General features: G+C 50.7%; 1 protein-coding gene across 1 annotated transcript in view; it reads left to right on the top strand.

Moving 5' to 3' along the window:
* ELFN2 (extracellular leucine-rich repeat and fibronectin type III domain containing 2) overlaps positions 1 to 14,619 on the top strand; it is a 23,822-nt gene extending 9,203 nt beyond the window's left edge. Inside the window, exons 5-11 of the mRNA XM_010860625.1 lie at positions 3,532 to 3,591; positions 4,972 to 5,037; positions 5,267 to 5,373; positions 6,672 to 6,743; positions 7,755 to 7,861; positions 14,325 to 14,467; positions 14,613 to 14,619. Coding sequence (XP_010858927.1) covers positions 3,532 to 3,591; positions 4,972 to 5,037; positions 5,267 to 5,373; positions 6,672 to 6,743; positions 7,755 to 7,861; positions 14,325 to 14,467; positions 14,613 to 14,619 — 562 coding nt within the window. The remainder of the gene's footprint in view (positions 1 to 3,531; positions 3,592 to 4,971; positions 5,038 to 5,266; positions 5,374 to 6,671; positions 6,744 to 7,754; positions 7,862 to 14,324; positions 14,468 to 14,612) is intronic.
* Positions 14,620 to 15,403: the final 784 nt, after the last annotated feature.

The raw sequence follows: 15,403 nt of genomic DNA, 5'->3' as shown, positions 1-15,403 counted from the left end.
TCTCACAGGCTCTGTCATTTCAGGCCTGCAGGTGGGACTGGCCTAGGGTCCCCCAGCCCAGCCCAGCTACCTTCTTTTGACACTCTGTCTTGGTTTCTCTTCATCAGCATGGGCCTTTTCTCTTGGAAAATTCTTATTATTCCTGAAAAAACAAAGATGTGACTAAGTGTGGACATGTGTGTAGGGGGAGCAGGGTCCAGGTCAGGTCAGATCCTCCCCCTTGTGGCTGCCCCAGCTCCCCCACCCCCCTGAGTGCTACCACACCATGAGGGTTAGGGAGTTTACAGTTACTGGGCGTTTGGAACGTGTCCTCAAAGAGTTTTGCCTTTGGGTACAGAAAGGCTCGCTCCTTTGTTACTTGGATTCCAAAATGAACTATTTACAAAGTTAGATTCAAAGACTCATGGTCTTTCATTTCAATGCAAAAGTTACTCTATGAATAAATCTAGTCAATTTGAACATTCATTTTTAAGGGGACTTTGGGTTAATTTAGGTCCTGCGTACACATGTAATTAAGTAAATGTCCTTAACTCTCCCAAAACTATATCAGGAAATTTAATATATCTGATTTCCTTTTTCAATACTTCATTTATGTGAAGAATCTTGTATCCTGCTAAGTTTCCGCTTACTCCTAGCTTGACTCTGGGTTCTTGTCACGTCCCAAGCTTCTTATCACACTAGTGGTATTTCCAGGAAAATCACAATTCTGAACTAATTCCTTATTTTCAAATCATTGATTTGAATGTCAAGGACACTGGTGCTTTAACATTTAACAGAGCAGACAAACATCAAAAATACCCGGAACACTAAATATCCCAGATCACTCAACACAAATGTTTATTAATTAGGCAAATGTGACATGTTTATTTGGTACCTACTTCTAATTCCTTCTGGGGTGAGGCGGTATTCATCCAGTAAGGAAATAAATGCCTTGTGGGCAATTTTGGGTAAAACCTTGCTGGCTGGGGCTCCCGAGGACTTGAGGCTTCGGGTGGGGTTGGGGTGCTATAGAAAGAGCCCAAGGCCAGGAGGCACCCCACTTTTACACTTTCTGTGTCATTCCCTCCAAATTGGGGTTCTTCCAAACCAGTGCCCGTGGGCCTAGCTGCAGGTGACATGGCTCTTCTGTCTTCTCCAGAAAGTCTGTCAACCCCCCCATGTCCTCTCAACCTTGACCCTGTCTAGCTCAGGACCGCTTCCTCCTTCTCCACATTCACAAACACACCCCCTATATACAAGAGCCCCCACTACCCGAGCTCCGCCGGGGCTTGGTTTGAAGGTGTTCACAGTTCCAAGTTTATTCTGTGACCCCTCACAGCTGCTAGCCAGGGAACTTCTGTTTAGTCACTTAGTTCAATTCCCCTCCCCCGGGCTCCCACTTTGCCTTCACAACAACAAAAAGCTCTTTCTCCCGAAATACCCTCAAATTGAGCCCTATGGGGCTTCCCTGGTTCTCAGAGGCAGCCCCAGGTTTGTGACTCCCAGACCCCTGCTTCTCCCAGGTTGCTGCCTCCTGCCTCTGCCTTGGGGGGTTGAGGTTTCTGTAGGACCCAAGGGCCACCTCCTTTAGGCCTGGCAGGACCCCTGACCTAGGCGCCCTAGCTTACCTTGTCTCCCTACTCGCTGCCAATGGTCTGCGGCCCCTTTTCTCCACAGCTCTGAACCAACTCTGCTCCTTCTCAGGGGTCAAGAGATGCACCTTGTCTCTCTGGACAGGCACAGAACTTGGGCTTCATCCAGTGACCTCAGGCTCAGCTGCCAAAGCTTGGATTGGGAAGGGTTAGTCGGGGAGCCTGAAGCCCAGCTCCAAGCCCCAGCCTCCCTGTCTCCCCAGTAGACAGAGCCACTCCCCCTCTCTTCCCAGACCTCTGCTCTCCAACTGCTGCAACCCCCTGCCTCTGGGCAGCCCCTGGATTCAGCCTGGGTGGCTATAAGGGAACTTGGCCTCGCTGACTCTGAGCTCTTGCTCAGGAGTGAGGCCACGCACAGGTATATTCAGTAGCCCCACCGAGGGTCAGTGTTTCCTGTGGCCCTCCTGGCTCCTGGCCCGTGGACCTTTCCTGTGGACTTTTGCCTCCCTGGGAGTTGGTGTGGATTGGGGAGGCGAGGTTAGGAAGGACTCCCCAGAAAGACCCAGGCTGGAGGTGTGGATTGGGGAGGTGAGGTTAGGAAGGACTCCCCAGAAAGACCCAGGCTGGAGTCCCAGCTTGTATCCTGTCTCCTCCAAGCTGCCCTCAAGCACCCTCTGTGCTGCTGTCCCAAGGTGGCCACAGCCTGGTCCCAGTCACCCTGTTTACTGACTTCCCAAGCAGCTGTGAAAAGTGATAAAGGGAAACCTCACTAAAATGGACATGGGAGACCAGAAGGGAGAATGCTCAGGCATGTACCATTAGCTATCAATACTGATCCCAACAGAAAGAGATAGACCCTGCTTTTCCGGCAGGAGGTGACACTACCTTAGCACTGCCAGCAGGAGGAAGATTTTCTGCTGGCTTGAAAGTGAAAGTGAAAGTGAAGTCGCTTAGTCGTGCCTGACTCTTTGCGACCCCATGGACGGTAGCCTGTACCAAGCTCCTCCGTCCATGGGATTTTCTAGGCAAGAGTACTGGAGTGGATTGCCGTTTCCTTCTCCAGGGAATCTTCTTAACCCAGGTATTGAAGCCAGGTCTTCATCATAGACAGATGCTTTGCCATCTGAGCCACCAAGGAAGACCCTGGCTTGGCAACAGCTAAGTGTCACATCTCAGCCAGAGTAAAGCAGTTTTCCTCCAGTGGACTTTTTGTTTATAACCGCCCCTCCTAGGTCCCCTTCTCTATAAGAGTTTCCTCTCCTTCACTTTCTTGGGATTTACAAGTATTTCACCAGAGTCCCCAAGTTGCAATTCTTGGCTGCTCCCACATAAATCCATTTTGCTGGTAGAATAACTGGCTGTTTTATTATTTTAGGTTAATATAGCCCATGTCTTGTTTCCTAAGGGAAGGTTCGCTATGAACTTGCACCATGGGAGGAGGAGGAGAAGGAGCAGGCTTGTGGGGCTGGGGGTGGTCTGAGGAGCAGGTGTTAGAATCTCACAAGCTCTATCTGCTCAGGCCTGCAGCTGGGGTTGCTCAGAGGTCCCCAAGCCTGGGTCAGTTTCAGGGTGCCCTGCCCAGCTGCCTTCCCCCTTGCCCTCCCCTGCTGTCATTGTGAGGATGGGGGAGGGGGTGTGTGTGTCTACAAACCTATCCTCCAGGAAGGACTTGGAATAAAGTCCTCAGGAAAAGAGGCTCTTAGAAGGATCATGTACACATGGTAAGGCCAGCAGCTAGGACCTGGATCTGTGCTTCTCTTAGGCCCCAACACTTCCAGGACTTTCTTTCAACCTGAGAATTACCTTTCCAGGTCACATGAAGTCTTCCTTTTGAGGGAAGGTAGAGGGGGTGGGACATGGGGAGGTGGGCTGCCTTCCAGGCCTAAATGCAGCCCATGCTTATGCCTTGCTCGTCTCTTCGGGCCTGCACCCCCCCAACTGGTCCCTCTACTCCTCACAGCCTCTTCCTCCCAACTGGGTGCCTCAGGGAGCTGCAGGGACCCACACACTCTACTCCTAGGTGAGTTGAGCCAAGTGCATGTCCCAAAGCCAGATCTCCCCAAACTGCAGTAAGGAGGGCCTGGCAGTGGACCCAAGGCACCCACTGTTGAGGAAGGAGAAGGGACTGCATAGAAAATATCCTTCTCATCCTGGGGGACCCCAAAGGTCCTCATCCAGGGACCTCAGGCTCCTTTGCACTACTGTTTGCTGCTGGGCCACCAGCCCTTCTTCCAGACCCTTGCCATCCTGTTGGGACTAGAAACGCCTTCTTTCAGGAAGGTGTCTAGATTTTGCCCATCAGCAGTAATAGTGACAATTGGAGGGTATAGCCAGCTTTCAGCTTATTCCCAGGAGCGAGGCACCAGTGTCCTGTGACAGGTTCCAGGCATCTCCTTCTATCTCTGCCTTGAGTGCTTGGAGTATCTGGGGGACCCATAGGCTTCTTCCTTCAGGCCAAGGCAAGGTCAGCCTCCAGGCTTCACTGGACCTCTGCTTGCACATGACCCCTCTTACTTGCACTGTCTCCTGTTGCCCGACCACAGCAGTCTGTGGGCCCTTTCTCCATGGTTCTGAATCACCCCTGCTCATTCTCAGGGATCAAGAGATGGAACTTGTCTCTCTGGACAGGCATGGAGCTCAGGCTTCATCCAGTGACCTCAGGCTAAGTTGCCAAACTTGGATAGGGAAGGGGAAGTGGAGGAGCCTGAAGCCCAGCTCCAAGCCCCAGTCTCTCTGTCTCCCCTGTAGGCAGAGCTGTAACAGGAGGGAAAGGGGCAAGGCACAACTTTTGAAAGAATAACGTAGCCCAAGGACACAACATAAACTGATTAGAATCAAATGGGACCAAGATGGCAGACAAGACTAGACCCTGATCCTGAATCAGCAAGAGAAATGACACACCCAGAGGTGCCATGACAGCTCCAAGGCACTATTAAAAGATCAAGGACTGGGAGGCGGCCCAAATCCAGGAAATCTCTGCCCCTTCCCCAGAATAGTTGGAATAGTCCTCCAACGCATTAGCATATGAAAATACCTAGCCTATAAAAACTAACCATGCCACAGTTCACAGCCACTGCATTCGCCCTCTGTGATGGCCCACACTCTGTATGTGGAGTGTGCTTCTCTCTGTTTCTGAATAAATCCACTTCTTACCTATCACTTTGTCTCTCACTGAATTCTTTCTGTGATGAGATATCAAGAACCCGAGCTTCATTAGGTCCTCAGGTATTGTGGGTTCTGGCTGGGTTTGAGTCCCAGCTACCTGGGCTCAAGTCCCAAGCAGGGTTTTGGCTGGGTTTGAGTCCCAGTCATGTGGTTCAAGTCCCAAGCAGGGTTTTGACTGGGTTCAAGTCTCAATCTGTGGTAAATGGTTTCAGAGCCCCTCCCCCTCTCTTCCCAGACCTCTGCTCTCCAACTGCTGCAACGCCCTGCCTCTGGGCAGCTCCTGGATTCAGCCTGGATTGCTGTAAGGGGATTTGGCCTCCCTGACTCTGAGCTCTTCCCCATGAGTGAGGCCACACTCAGACATTCGGCAGCCCCACCTGGGGTCCGTGTTCTCTGTGGCCCCCCTGGCTCCTGGCCCATGGGCCTTTCCTGAAGCCTTTTGCCTCCCTGGGAGTTGGTATGGATTGGGGGGAGGGGCTCCCCGGAAAGACCCAGGCTGGAGCCCCAGCTTGTATCCTGTCCCCTCCAAGCTGCCCTCAAGCACCCTCTGTGCTGCTGTCCCAAGGTGGTCACAGCCCAGGCCGTGGTCTCCCTCTGCTCGTCAGCTCTTCTCAAGCAGCTGTGTCCTGCTTCCCTGGTAACTTGCCCCCTGGGTGGAGGGGGAGGGAGACAGGTGTGTGGGAGAGGGTTCAGAAGAACAGGTGGAATCTCACAGGCTCTGTCATTTCAGGCCTGCAGGTGGGACTGGCCTAGGGTCCCCCAGCCCGGCTCTGGCTCAGGGCCACCTGTTCCAGTTGCCTTTCCCTTACCATTCATGAGGTCTCTTTATGCCATAGCTGTGAGGATGGGGGTCTGCTAACCCCTTCTTCCAGGAAAGCCCTCAAATTCTGCTCCCTAACAGTAGGCTATTTAAGATGGTCTCACAGCAGCTGAGGTATTTTCCTCATTATTTTCTAGACTGTGAGGTTGGAGAATCCAGTTCTGGGTCTGGACTCTCTTGGCCCCAACTCATCCCGCTTCCCTGACTCAGTTCAGTTCAGTCACTCAGTCGTGTCTTACTCTTTGCAACCTCATGGACTGCAGCATGCCAGGGTTCCCTGTCCATCACCAACTCCTGGAGCTTGCTCAAACTCATATCCATTGAGTTGGTGATGCCATCCAACCATCTCATCCTCTGACATCCCCTTCTCTTCCCGCCTTCAATCTTTCCCAGCCATCAGAGTCTTTTCCAATGAGTCAAGTCTTTGCATCAGGTAACCAAAGTATTGGTGCTTCAACTTCAGTATCAGTCCTTCCAGTGAATATTCAGGACTCATTTCCTTTAGAATTGACTAGTTTGATCTTGCAAGAGACTGAGCCAGACTTGGCTGTGAGTGTCCAGGAGTCTCCAGTGGAGGTGTGGGTCGACAGTGGCCTGCCACAGGGTCAGGGACACTGAATACAACAGTCCTGGGAGCCCTGGCATGCTGGCATAAATCCTTTTGAAGGAAGTCGCCATTATCACCATTACCCCTATGGGAGGGAACACTACCCCACCCAACAACAGAAAATTGGATTAAAGATTAACTGAGCCCCACCCATCAGAGCAAGACCCAGATACCTGAACAGCCAGTCCCTCCCATCAGGAAGCTTCCACAAGCCTCTTATCCTTATCCTTCAGAGGGCAGACAGAATGAAAACCACAATCACAGAAAACTAGCCAAACTGATCACATGAACCACAGCCTTGTCTGACTCAATGAAACTATGAGCCATGCTGTGCAGGACCACCCAAGACGATTGGGTAATGGTGAAGAGTTCTGACAAAATATGGTCCACTGGAGAAGGGAATGGCAAATCACTTCACCATTCTTGCCTTGAGAACCCCATGAACTGTATGAAAGGCTTGCCTGATTACAGGTCCCAATTTGTCACTTCTCAGCCTCTGCATTTGTAGTCTCGCTCAGGGTGAGGACTCAGCCCCCAGGAGCCACCTTCTCAGGGCTCTTTACCTGCAAGAAAGATACAGGTCAGATGTGACAGTTCTGGGCACACTCATTGTTCGTCCTTCCCCCTCCTATGGGTCACCCACTCTCTGTTCCTAGCCCTGCTCTCATTTTTGCCATCTTGGGAACTCAGCTACTGTCTCCTTCCATGGGTCCTTAGCTCTCAGAGTGTCTTCCCCCTTCACACTTGTCTTTGGCCCCGAGACATCCTGATGTGTGAGCCAAGGTGGCAGGGTCTCTGATGCTGCCACCCTCATCAGCAGTTAACTCAGGGCTTACTCCCTCCCCACTCTCTCACTGGTGCCCGAAGGGGTTTGTGACTGGGTCTCCACAGTCCACCCTCCACATGAGGCCCAAGGCTGCCTCTCTGCCTGGCCTAGGTCCCCATTTTCCTCCCGTAGGCCTGGGTTGCCAGGCCTATCTGTCCTCTCTCCACAATGCCAAGTCTATCACATCCATTCCTGCCCAGCTCCCATGGGAATTGGAAGCACCACCCCAAATCTCCTTTCTTGGACTGAAATACCTCCCCCCATGACATCCCTGACAGCCTGTCTTGGGTCGTCATGGTTCTTGCCAAACTAAGCAAGATCACATGTGAGGGAGTCACAGTGACAGAGGTGAACACCTGGAAGTTGTAGCCTCTGAAAGTCCTTGTCCTCAGTATTCTTGCCTGCCTTTTTCCTGACCTCCTCCTCCAGCAACCACCCCTCCGCATCAGAATCTATAATGGCCCAGGAGGTAAAACCCACTCATCCATTCTTTCTTCTAGTCAATACAAAAACCATTTCTGGTCCCTGTCCGTATTAGCGAGACACAACAGCTATGAATTTGGCCTGGACTCTGTTGAAGACAACAGAATTTTCTATAACCAGTTGAAACGGAGAAGAGTTAATGAGAGGGGGACCAAGAGCTGTAGAGAATTATCGGGCGAGCTGAAGACCCAGACTCGAGCTTGTGCTTTCTGGATTGACTTTCTAAGTAACAGTGCAGACCTGGGTCACCTAGGAGGCAGCTGCCCCTTGGTCCATTAGCAGGATCCAGGCTGCTGGTGCCAGGACAACAGTGGCCCAGTGGATACTGGGCCATGGAAGCTGACGATGGGCTGAAGGTTCCTCTGCTAAGGCAGGGGATGGTCACCGAAGTATACCCTCTGGTTCATTGCCTCCTTCCACATCTCTGCAAAGAGCCCCTGATCTGCAGAACCGAATCTGCCCGACACTCAGCTTCAAGAGCGTCTTACTTGGGCCAGTTTTTAGCTTTCTGGCCTCTATAGTGCCTGGAGGTACGCTGTAGGGCAATGGGCCAATCCCGCCTGTCCACTGTACAAACCAAGTTAAATCGAATTCCCATAGCAACTCTGGGAAGTAGATGCTTTAGCTCCGCTTTACATTTGGGAAATGGAACAGGGTCAGAAATAGAAATTCCCCTGAGCTGGCACGGCTTATCAGGGGCAGCCTGGGAGGGAACCCCACCCCACTTGACTCCTAAGCTTCGCTCGTTCCTTTAGATAGCTTCATCCAGACATTCCCTCAGGACAGCGCTCAAAGGCCCGAGGCCCAGTTAGGACACTGCAGGACATCTCAATCTGTAGGCCAACAGAGAGCAGAGGAAGGCCAGCTTCAGGCCTAGGACCTGTGGCCATCCTGAGCCTCGGACTGAGGTAAGATGTCCTAAGCACTATCAGACCCTGCATTCTGATTCTTTCTATTAGAATTCTGGTTACTTCTAATATATCTGTGCAAATTCCTCATTTCAAGATGAGATGAATGAAGTCCAGAAAATAGGGGATGGGGGAGAAAAACTTCCCAGTCATAAGGAGTATGGTATGACCTGGGAGGATGGAGGTCAGGCCTCACACTATTTCAACTAGGCCCCAGACAAGGGAAGGGAAGGAGGCAGATGTGACTAGCATCAATAGGGGACCTGCCTTGGGCCACACACATCAGAGGGCCTGCTTTGACCTGCCTCCAGCACCCTGTTCCTCCCTGCAGGGCAGTGAGTCTACAGGGCCAACATGTGCATGCCCAAGGTCTCCCTATTCTAGATCCTGCTTGAAATAACCTGGGATGCCGGGGTCATCTGTCCAGTTGGTCTTAGGCCTGCTTCCACAGTCTGTCTGCTCAGGGTGAGCACGTCTCCACGTGGGCACAAGAGATGGCCAAGGGGTAGCTGTGAGTGGGAAGTGTGGACACAGTCTAGATGTATGGGTTGGGGGGTTGCTATTTGCATGCATGTGAGACCCCTTAAGTTGTAAGAAAGCACTGGGAAGAGAAGAGAAGGGGTTGTGGTGGGCCAGAAAATGGGGGCTTGGTTTCCCAGAGCCACCACACTCAAGGCATCCAAGGATTTGAAATTCACATCTTCCTAGGTCATTATGAAGGTATATTTGTCAAAGCAGGAGGATGTGCTAATGATTTCTAAGCTTGATTTATAACTTAAATATTTAGACCTACAGTATTTGAGCTTCCCTTTGTATTCTTGCCCAGGCCTTACTAGCACTTGGAGAGGGGTTCAGCTTGGGGGAGCTTAGGGTGCCCTAAGTGAAGGGTGGGAGGAGGAGCCTACTGTTTGGAAAAAAAGGCTCAATAAATGGTGTTGGATGAGTAAATGGTTTTGCTTTTTTATGTCTGGGCAGGAGCAGGATGGGCTTGGAAGCCAGTCATAGGAGAGGGAGTGACACTGCAAAGGGGAGGAAAGAGGAGTGGATATGGCCTGGCTTGGGCACAAGGGTTAGGAGGCTGGACTCTTGTCTCCTGGAGGAGTGAGAGGATGAAGGAACTGGTTTCTGAGGGAAGAGAGGTGGCATGGATCAGATGAAGTCAGAAAGGCCATTTGCATTTGGGGTGTGTCCTTCCTTTGCCTTGCTGAGTAAATCGCCAATTTCTTCTTCCCTCTTCTGCTGCTCAGCGGAATCCCCAGCCCAGATGGTTTTCCTAGTTTCTTACTCTGAGGGTCAACCCACGAGCCTATGTGCTAGGTGGAGCCCTGGCCCTGGCTGGTGTATGCAGTGGAGAAAGCTCAAGGAGACACGGCCTCTGGTTCCTGGGAGCTGAGAGATGCTGAGGCAGAACAAGGGCCTCCGGGGGTGGGGAATGGGGGCGTGGGGGTGAGAGTGGGGGCAAGGGCCAGGCATGGGAGCTGCCGGATGTTACCACCCCTTAACTACTTGTAAAGTTCTTCAGGTGAGGCATGAATGCTGGGCTGTAACCCTAGTAGACAAGCGGGCCTTGTGTGGCTCAGTCTCTGAAGTGAACACTATTCCAAACAGCCTAGCCTCCCCGTCAAACAACAATAAAAGAGGAATGCTGCTCTTTGCTCTCTTGAAGTACATCTAGATTGCAGTTAGGATTCATGGCAATTCTTCTCAGAAAATCCTTCTTTATTCTGCTCATTTGTCTCCTGCCCAGACTTGTTCCAGCACCCCATCCTTCCACTTCTCTGGTGTTGCTGCTGTCAACTCTGATCCTAGCAACCCCAGGTTTGGGCCATGGGTCCCCCTTGCCCGGCCACTTCTAGCCTAAGGACTGTTCTGGCTTTAGGACCTGAGCATAGAAGCCCCGCTACCAATGCAATCCATTCCTGATAGTCAGTCCCTGAGCTGTCACTGGACCAGGCCTGCCACGGGCTGCTTTGGGGGGTGGGAAGGAGAGTGGTCCATGGCTCCTGCCCTGGAGGACCTCACTGTGTATCGGCATTGTGCTCAGCTATTTAAACCTCACAGTAGCACCATGAGGTAGGCATTAGGTTGTTAAATCTTTGCAGTATGTCTGTGAGATTAAATGTGTTTCTTATCCCCAGTGTACAGACCAGGGGAGTGAGGCTCAACAGATGTTGATTAACACAGGCAAGGCCAGATTCCCCCAGATCATGTCCCTGCCCCAGACCTGGCTGCCTCTCAATAGCCATCAATAGATGATATGTCCCAGGCCAGTCTAGAGCCAATCGCTGGACTGACTGCCAGGGATGGCTCTGATAAGAGAAGGAGTATGGTGGCTGGATGGCGAACCTTAGAGTGCTTCCCCAACTGCAGAACCTCAGTTTCCACCTCTGTGAAATAAAGCTATAGCTGCATCCACCTCCCAGGCTGTAGGGAGGTGTTGAAGACCTGAGAGCCGAGGAACAGTGCTACCAGGGCCTGGCCCAGGGAGGCTGCCAAGAATGTTAGCTGAATGGAAGAGGGTGTGACAGAGTGGCCAACACAGCAGCGGGAGCACATGCTTTGTCCAAAAGAAACAGACCCCGGGGCCAGAGGCATGCGGGGGCAGCTCTAAACCAGAAGAGGGAAAGGAAGAGAATCTCAGAGTGGGATGAAAGAAAAGGGGAACGAGCAGGGTGTGGGGAGGCCTCAGTGTGGGCTCTGGGGGAGGCCTGGGCCCTGGCAGGGCAGAGCCTATAGGGTTAATGGTTAATGTTGAACCTTGTACCACCCAGTCCTCTCTGAAGCCCAAACCTGCAAATTACCTCAATTTCTCCCTCTCCTTCCCTACTTGCATTTGCTTAGGTCCAGAGGTCCTACAGATGGTATCTTCAAGGCGTCTGAAGTCCATCCTCTCTAGTACACCTTAATCTTGGCCTGTCTGTCTGTCTCTTGGATTCCTACAATGGTTAGAGAAAGGTGTGGGCTCACGAAAACATCCCTTCGTTGACTCCCTCCTGAACACACTTTCTGAAGTCCCAAGGCTTCAAATACCATCCATATGTTGATGACTCTCAGCTACATATCCGACCCAGACATCCCCAACAGCCCCCAAAACAATCTGCTTCCTACGTAAATGGCACCACTCAGCTGCTCAAGCCAGCACCATGGGTCCTCTTTACTGAGCTTTCCCCCTCATTCCCCAGGTCTGAGGCTGCAGCACATCCTACTGACCTGACTCTGAAAACCCACCTCGAATCTGACACCATGTATGCATTCTCCCTGTAGTCCAAGCACAGCATCCTTCACCTGGGCACTGCAGCAGCCTCCTAACTGGCCTCCCTGCCTTGGGTGCAGGCCCCAGTCTGTTTCTTTGAAACGGGCACAGGGATCATGATGGGCATGCATCTGGTTGTGCCCCTCATCTGTCTAAATAATCTCATTGCCTCCATCAGCCAGGCTGAGAAGACCCTTCACCCAGTCATGCCTCTGGACCTTTGAACCCGCTGTTCTCTCTGCTGGAGATTTCCCCCTGAACCTCCATTTCTTCCCTTTACCTTCCCTAAAAGAATCGTCCTTAGGTTCAGGAGAACTTTCCCCACCTACACTCAGTACTGGACATGGCCCTGCCCCTAGCTCCAGGCAAATGTGGATTGGCCTGGGCAATCATGGTGGCCCTACCACCGCTCCCCCCACTTGCCAGTGATTGGTTTAGGAATGGCCACATGACCCATTTCCTACCAAGGGAAGGAAACCTACTGGTGGGCTTTGAGAGGGGAAGGATCTTCTGTGTTCTCCTGGATGCCCTTGTTGTATGTAATTGGGATGCAGATACTGGAACCATTTCAGCCTTGTGGCCACGAAGCCCTTCTCTATGAGCACAGTTGACACACCAGGAAGGCCAAATGGAAAGAGAATATTTGAAGAAATGGACCTGAGGACCCTTATTTGAAGAATGGACCTGAGGACTGCATTGGGTCTGTCTGCCTCTGCCTTCTCATGTGAGATGATGTCTCTTTAGCTGGAACTTGACTTGAATAGGGATTTTGTGTCACTTGTAGCCATATGCAGATACACACCATCAACATGTCACTCCTACCTGTGGAGGGCGTGGTAGATTTGGGCTCAGAGTCAATTCACAGAGTGACAGCTGCTTCTAGGGTTGATGCAGCTGTGGGCCACATTAATAGAAACACAGGGTCCAGGCCAAGGGAGGTGAGGGTTCCCTACTCTTCTGTATTGCCCAGACCCCACCTAGAGAAGCTGTGGTCAATTCCAGGAGGGAGGTTGACCCAATGGAGCCCCTCTGAGAACAATACCATTTGGAAGGTTTGGGAATCCTGTCAGACAATGGACATGTAAGAAAATGGGGGTTTTAGCCTGACAAAGGGAAGGCTCTGTGGGTGACCTCATTAATCTCTTCAAGATGTGTGTGGGGGGCGGCTGAATGGAGGAGAGACCAGCCACATTTGCGCTACTACAGACCACCAAGAGGAAGAGAATGACAGCATAAAGAAGTTTGCTAACAATTTAGGGCAAACTCAAACTTGCTGGGCATTGTTCTCACCTCAGGAACTTAGTAAAACCACAGGCCCAGTTCCTGTCTTTCAGTGAGTCCCAGACTGAGTTCTTAGCACTACAGCGGCTTGTGATACACACCAGCACTGGGCAACCCCTGCCTTGGGAAGGAAGTCAACATTTGCAGGGCACCTGAGATGAGTCAGGTGCTGAGCTGGGTCCACCACTGTGTCTTCCATTTGATTGGGACACAAATCCTTAGAGTCAAGCATTGTTGTTACAGTCATGAGTTCCCCACAAGAAGCATCATTAAAAATGAGAATAACTAATGCAATAGAAATGGAGACTATAAAAAGATAATTCTGAGGTGAAGAAGTGAAAAGGGGAAGAGCTCTTACACATTCACAGTGAGATACACAAAGACTCACAGTGAGACACACAAAGGGTTCTTTGTGTACTCCTCCAGTGTGGCAGAGATCACAGGCTGTTCTCCAATTTACCTTCCCTTCTTCCATAGGAGCAGAGCCCTTGATTTTTGGCTAGGCACAGGGTCATCTAGAATAAAGACATAGTCTCCCATCTAGGTGAGGCCATGTGCCCAAGTTCTGGCCAATGAGAAGTAGCAGATTCCAGGAATCTTCTGAAAAGACAACTGGTAAGTGCTTTTTGTCTTTATCCCTTCTTCCTGTGACTGGAAGACAGGACTTGATGGTTGGAGCACCAGCAGCTATACTGGACTGAGAAGAGATCTTGGGAACAGAGATCATACACAGGGAAGTAATAAGAGAAGGAGCTTGAGTGATTGACACTGTGGAGTAGAGCCACCATGCCAGTTCTCAACTATCAGCCTCAAGATTTTACTTGAGCAACACATTTCTGGCTTAGGTCTCTGTTACTTGTACCCATGCCTAATCCTAACTGATAAAATGACAATAAACTGTTACTTTTCACTTATGATATTGATAAGAATTAAAAGATGATTATATCATTGGAGACAGTGTAGCCTTGTGGTTAATGTCGCACCTGGGTTGGACTCCTGCCTTGGATTTACCAGCTATGGCAATCTGGATGAATTGTGTAATCTCTGTGTCCCATGACCTTTTCAGGTTCCTTACCTGAAACAAATGATTGTTTTAAAACACACACACACACACACACACACACACACACACAGTATTAGTGAATATTGTGGGAAATAAATTCTTAGAAAAGGCACTAATGCGCCTGCCCTTAAAATTCCTACTTAGCTATCACATCTGCTGCTGACTGGGTCAGAGGTGGTGTGAAATGTAGAGAGCCATTCCAGAAGGCTCTTGGTTGATCTATTAAAACTTTGCTCTAACGGAGCAATTCTGCCTCTAGGAAGCAGAAATCCTAGGGGCCAGATATGTTCCAGATTTTAAGAAGGTAATTTGGTGCTTATGCCACATTCTTCATCATTCTCCCACAGGGTCTGGAGGTGTCTCACACTGGGGTCTTCAGTTCCACTTCTGATTTCAGCCTCGTGCGCACAGGTCCCACCTCAGGTGTGGCTGGGAAGTTCCGGAGAGTGGAAGCTCCTTGGGGTAACCCTCGGCTAGGGCCCAGGGGCAGGTGGGTAAGTGCCTAGTAGACTCCATCTTTCAGGCGAATACTCCAGGCTACTCATGAAGTCCCAGAGGATTGATCGCTCCTCTGCAGCTACCTCGACAATGACCCTTGTTTTGGCTTCTCCCTCTCCCTATCTTACTCTCCCCAGTCCCTAATTCCTGCTTCCTGGCATCACCTTCCAAATAAACCACCAGCACCCAAGTCCTGTCTCTGGCTCTGCTTTTAGGGATCCCAGCCCAGAATAATCCCTTAATGAAACACTTTTTAATATTTCTTCAGCAAACTGCATGCATATTCACAGTAAGTGAGATACACAAAGACTTGAAATAGCCTCACATTGATTTGGGTCAGGTTTGCTGCCATCTAGGTAAAGAGAAGGTCTTCTGAGCACCAGAATATTATGGCTCTGAATAAGGGCCCGGCCTGTACTTGCCTGGTACACAGAGGTGCACCCTCTCATGCTTGGTTAAGTCAGTGTGAGTGGGGAACGTCTTGGTGCCATGGACTGCTCCCAGAAGTCCCCAAGGACACAATAGTGACCAGGATGTTGAGGGTTACCATCAAGGAGCTGACATCTAAGCAGGAGGAGACAATCGACAAATACAGGTAGGTAAACAAGGTAATTTGACCTCTGGTAAGATAGCATATTCAAAAGCAGAGACATTACTTTGCCAACAAAGGTCTGTCTAGTCAAGGCTATGGTTTTTCCTGTGGTCATGTATGGATGTGAGAGTTGGACTGTGAAGAAAGCTGAGCACTGAAGAACCGATGCTTTTGAACTGTGGTGTTGGAGAAGACTCTTGAGAGTCTCTTGGACTGCAAGGAGATCCAACCAGTCCATTCTGAAAGAGATCAGCCCTGGGTGTTCTTTGGAAGGAATGATGCTAAAGCTGAAACTCCAGTACTTTGGCCACCTCATGCAAAGAATTGACTCATTGG

The sequence above is a fragment of the Bison bison genome, unplaced genomic scaffold, assembly GCF_000754665.1.
Source record: "Bison bison bison isolate TAMUID 2011002044 unplaced genomic scaffold, Bison_UMD1.0 scf7180017864468, whole genome shotgun sequence".
NCBI classification, from domain to species: Eukaryota; Metazoa; Chordata; class Mammalia; order Artiodactyla; family Bovidae; genus Bison; species Bison bison.
The sequence above is the reverse complement of the archived record's forward strand: the minus strand, read 5'-3'. Positions and strand labels throughout refer to the sequence as shown.